The sequence below is a fragment of the Meleagris gallopavo genome, chromosome 1 (genome assembly GCF_000146605.3).
Source record: "Meleagris gallopavo isolate NT-WF06-2002-E0010 breed Aviagen turkey brand Nicholas breeding stock chromosome 1, Turkey_5.1, whole genome shotgun sequence".
Taxonomy (NCBI): domain Eukaryota; kingdom Metazoa; phylum Chordata; class Aves; order Galliformes; family Phasianidae; genus Meleagris; species Meleagris gallopavo.
Window position 1 is genome coordinate 25,641,941 of NC_015011.2, and position 4,545 is coordinate 25,646,485.

The window sequence follows — 4,545 nt, forward strand, 5'->3', positions numbered from 1 at the left end:
AGCTGTGTGACACACGGTTTGAGTTTCAAGGTTGGCTGCACAAGTTAATTCTATGACTTGAATTTGTCTCCATTTGGTTGGATGGTGCTCAATGCAGTAATAATTTCGTAATATAATTAGTGGCGAATTCAGTCCTATTTACAATAGTGAATTACAAATTCATCTCTAGGATGCTTACTTCAATGTTTTACAGCATTCATAGTCCATTTAAGTTGTGATGGCTGATCCTTAGCTAGAAAAAGCTGGCTTAGTTCTAGGATCTGGCTCACTGGGTTATTGTGGTATAGTGCCAGGGAAGAATGTGGCATTACACTTTTGTATCCTAAAGAATCACAAAAAATGTCCTTGAAAATATATATGGAAATAATTTAAAATATAGTAATGACTTACTAAGATAAAATGCATTCTTATCAAAGATTAATAGCTCTTCATTTGTGGAATGTGATGAATTTGTTGTGCAACATAAGTTGTTCATCTAAAGATAGCTCCATTTGTTTAGCTAGATTTTAAATATTATTTTTCTTCACAGCACACAGAGCCACACAAAATAGGGAATGCAGCATTAGAAATGTATAATTGAAATTATAACATCAAATACTATTAGATTAAAAACAAGCCAACATAGCTGACACACCACAGCATCTATTAATAGGTCTGAGTCCCTTTTGCAATGTCAACTGTAACATTAATCCTTGTTTTAGATCACAGCGTCTCAAATATCAGCTGCTACTAGTTGTACAGTTCTCTTTCAGTTTATATCAGTGAGCCCAATGGAGTCTTTCGAAGGACCTAGTCGGGTTAGCAAAGCTAACTTATTAGAAGTCCCTACTGTAAACGATTACTTTTCTGAAGATGAAGATGTTAAACCTGACATTAAACACCGTTTCTCTCCACTTCCCCGAAGGCGGAATTCTGCTTCTTCAGAGGAAGAGGAGGCAGATGCCCCTACCACCATTGCAAGAAAGGTTTCATTTGCTGATGCATTTGGGTTTGATCTTGTGTCTGTTAAAGAGTTTGATACCTGGGAAATTCCAAATATAGCACAAAACAATGACTTAGAAGACGAAGCTTTCCCTCAAGAGGAATTTTTTTTAACTCAACTATTTACATTACCTACTTCCCAAGAAGAAGTTTTGCAAAAAGTGCGAGAACATAAAGTACTGTTGGAGTCAATTGTGTTCCTGCCTGGGATTACCTGTATGAACGGCATTATACGAGTCCTCAATGTATCTTTTGAAAAATTGGTGTATGTTCGAATGACACTGGATGACTGGGTCAGTTATTACGATATCCTAGCAGAGTTCATGCCTAATTCTTGTGGCAGTGAAACTGACCAGTTCTGCTTTAAGATTTCTTTGGTGCCTCCTTATCAGAGAGATGGAGCCAAAGTGGAATTCTGTATACGATACGAAACATCAATTGGTACCTTCTGGGCAAACAACGACGACAAAAACTACACGCTGATTTGTCACAAGAAAGAAACTGTGCCCAAGTTGGATAATAAACCACACAGAGAAAGTGCTGATAGACATCTTAAAGGCTGCTTAAAGACGGCACCAAGCAGGTGAGGTTATGTCTTCTCTGTTGGTAACTTAAAATAGAGTTGACTAATTCTAACTTTCTAATTGTGGTTGCTGGATTTAAGATTCCCATGCTGCTTTTTAAAAATGATAAATGAGGATAAGAATTTTTTTCAATAAAATTATTGAATATATCAGGTAGAATTTTCTGTAGACAGTTTGGTTGGGAGCAAACATCAGAATTTTAATACCATGACAAGCATGCCACTCATTTGGAAAGCAATGTGAAGAACTACAAATTATGTGCAGTGCACTGATTTTGATCTCTGAATCATATAAATTGAGCTGACACAAGTGAGCTGGTAAGCCTAGTTTGCTCTAGAGGTAGCCGTACTGTTAAAACACTTCACATTCTGTCTCTTGGTAAGTCTACAAGAGTTTAACAGAAAAAAATGTGATTCTGGATTTTCACAAAATTTGTTTCCTATTTCATTCTCAACATCTCACCAATAAAAAAAAAATGGCAATAGTGGTTCAGGAAGCTGGTAATTCAAGGAAGGGTCCTACTGCAATTAGCATAGAGAGTACAAACTGGAATTGTCTGGTCTGTTCTGTAAGTGGTACCTTAAAGTAGCAAATATGTCTTCCTTCCATTGCTTGATGTTTTTATTTCACAAATGGTGAAATGAATAAAGATTTATAAAGCATAGTTGATAACATATTAAAAATTATATATACATCAATTAAATGTAGTATTCTCCTAACTGAAAAGTGGCAGTACTTAACATATAACTTGGCCCCATGTAAAGAGATAAGCTCAGGAATAACATCTTTTAGATTCCTACTCTGTTTCTAACACCTTTTCTTTCTTCTCTGTAAGTAGAGAAATGTCAATCATGAAAATCTAATTCTCAGGTTTTTGCTCAGTGTATTTCCCATAAATCTGTAGAACCAGATATGTTACTTGCAGTGTCCTCTGCAATACTTAGCTCCCAGAACTGAATTTAAGTTGCGTATTTAGTTCCTGTAGTCTTGCCAAGACAGTGCTGTTTGATTTCTCAGGTTTTAACTGCCTGTGCTCTTCCACTGAACTGAACTAGTGGGGAAGGGGAAATAAAACCATAGCAGTGGTTGGAGTTTGAGGAGTGAGGAGGTCTCCAGGGTTTCCCCCAGCTGAGCCTCCCTGCCCTTTCTACTTCTGAAGGCCCAGTTTGCTGTGCTGAGAGCCTCTGGCAGCTCTGATTGTGAGTTCTGTGAGGGGATGCCTGCAATGCAACTTAGTGTCTGCATCACCCTCCCAATGTAGGATCAGTTCCCTGGGATAACCCAAGGCCCAGTTCATAGCCAGACCACAGAGCTGTCCCAGGAGATGTCCCCCAGGCCCGCTCTGGGGCCATCCCACTGATGTTTCCCTAGGGAATATCCCTGTACGTGAGACAAGAGGGAGTGACACATTTACCTACCCTGCGGCCAGATCCTGACATTTGTGCCTGGTTCTGTACGTTGCATCTGTCCTTCAAGAAGTGTCACATGATGCACTCAGGGTACATAAGATAGCCTGAGGTATTCTGTAGAAGGGCCTTGATATCAGATAACGCAGGCATATGCAGGCAGTGTGATTTCAGCCTGAGTTCAGGTAGCTCACATGGAGGAGATGGACACAGATGGCTGAGTCTTCATTTAAGGGGTCTTGGGCTTCCAGCTGTGTTTGGATATGACCTGCACATTTAGATACAATTGGGCAGTTGAGGTCAAGTGGTGACAAATTGTTTAATTCCCTTAAAACTATAAAGTGATATGTTTGGTGTTAGTGTAGGTTGTAGCAATATTTCATCTGGAAACCACTCTTCTGCATGTATGTAATGAATGCATCATAGGTAATTTAGGCACAGAGACGTGTAAAAAATAGGAAAGGAGATAACATGCTATTTCTTAGCACAAAATTAATTACCTTTTCCCTACCAGAGATGTGAAGTTGTATCCCTCCACATGAGAATGCAGAGGAATGTATATGAATGTATGTATGTGTGTGCTGTGTGCACATATGTGTACATATATCATTTATGCACATGCATATTTGTTCATATATACTCACGCACACACATGACAATTTGCAATAGAAAAATCAAAGTGGTCATATTCTTGTTTACATTAAATTCTATTACACATTTTTGGCAAATGCTTACTAACACACACTTTCAAGACCTTTTAGTGGCAGAAGGATGCAAATATACCTCACAAATAAATTAAAAAATGAGCCGAAAGTATTTCTGAAATAAGGTTTCAGTGGTTGTGATGGCTTCTGAAAGACAGTTCTGGCAGATTGCAATCCAGGACCAATTTTATGCTACAGGGACTTCATTGACTTCACAGGAGTTACAGCTTTCACCAGTGTAAATGAGGTCAGCATCAGGGACTTTCGTTTCAAAAGAACTAAGATGCCAACCTCCATTGCTCACTTGTTTTTCAAAGTGTCTTTGTACATGTTGCCCCTTTGAGTGAGGAGGAACACCCTGCAGACATCTGCAAAAGTACCTCATTATTCTCCTTCAGACCCTCATTAAAACTTCTTTGCTTTGATGTCTATAAAAAAGCTCAAGAAAAACAAACTCCCCAAAATTGGCAAAGTGAAGCTGCTGATGTGCTGTGACTACTTCATATCATGTTGAACAGGGTGTCTGTTTCCCTGCTTTCCTCCACCTCTTGTTCTACGCTCAAATTATAAACTCTGCAGAGTGTATATATGCTCTAATGCACGTATATAGAACATTTAGTAAAGTGGGGTGCTGGACCATTACTAGGTTGTTGTAGGAGCTGCAACAATGCAAGCCGATATACAGAGAAGTAATAATTTTACCTATGGATCACACAATGAAAACACACGTAAGGAATATTGCTGTCCATGTCCACAAAGTAGGCACCTAATTTGACGATTTCTTTATAACAACCTAGATACAAGGATATTTAAAAACAAGATTTATTTAGGACCCTTGCTCAATTTTAGAAACCTGTTATCTTTTTTTTT

General features: G+C 38.5%; 1 protein-coding gene across 1 annotated transcript in view; it reads left to right on the plus strand.

Moving 5' to 3' along the window:
* The first annotated feature begins 746 nt into the window (after nt 1–746).
* PPP1R3A (protein phosphatase 1 regulatory subunit 3A) overlaps nt 747–4,545 on the plus strand; it is a 21,656-nt gene continuing 17,857 nt past the window's right edge. The window contains exon 1 of the mRNA XM_010706790.3: nt 747–1,564. Coding sequence (XP_010705092.1) covers nt 771–1,564 — 794 coding nt within the window. The 5' untranslated portion in view covers nt 747–770. The remainder of the gene's footprint in view (nt 1,565–4,545) is intronic.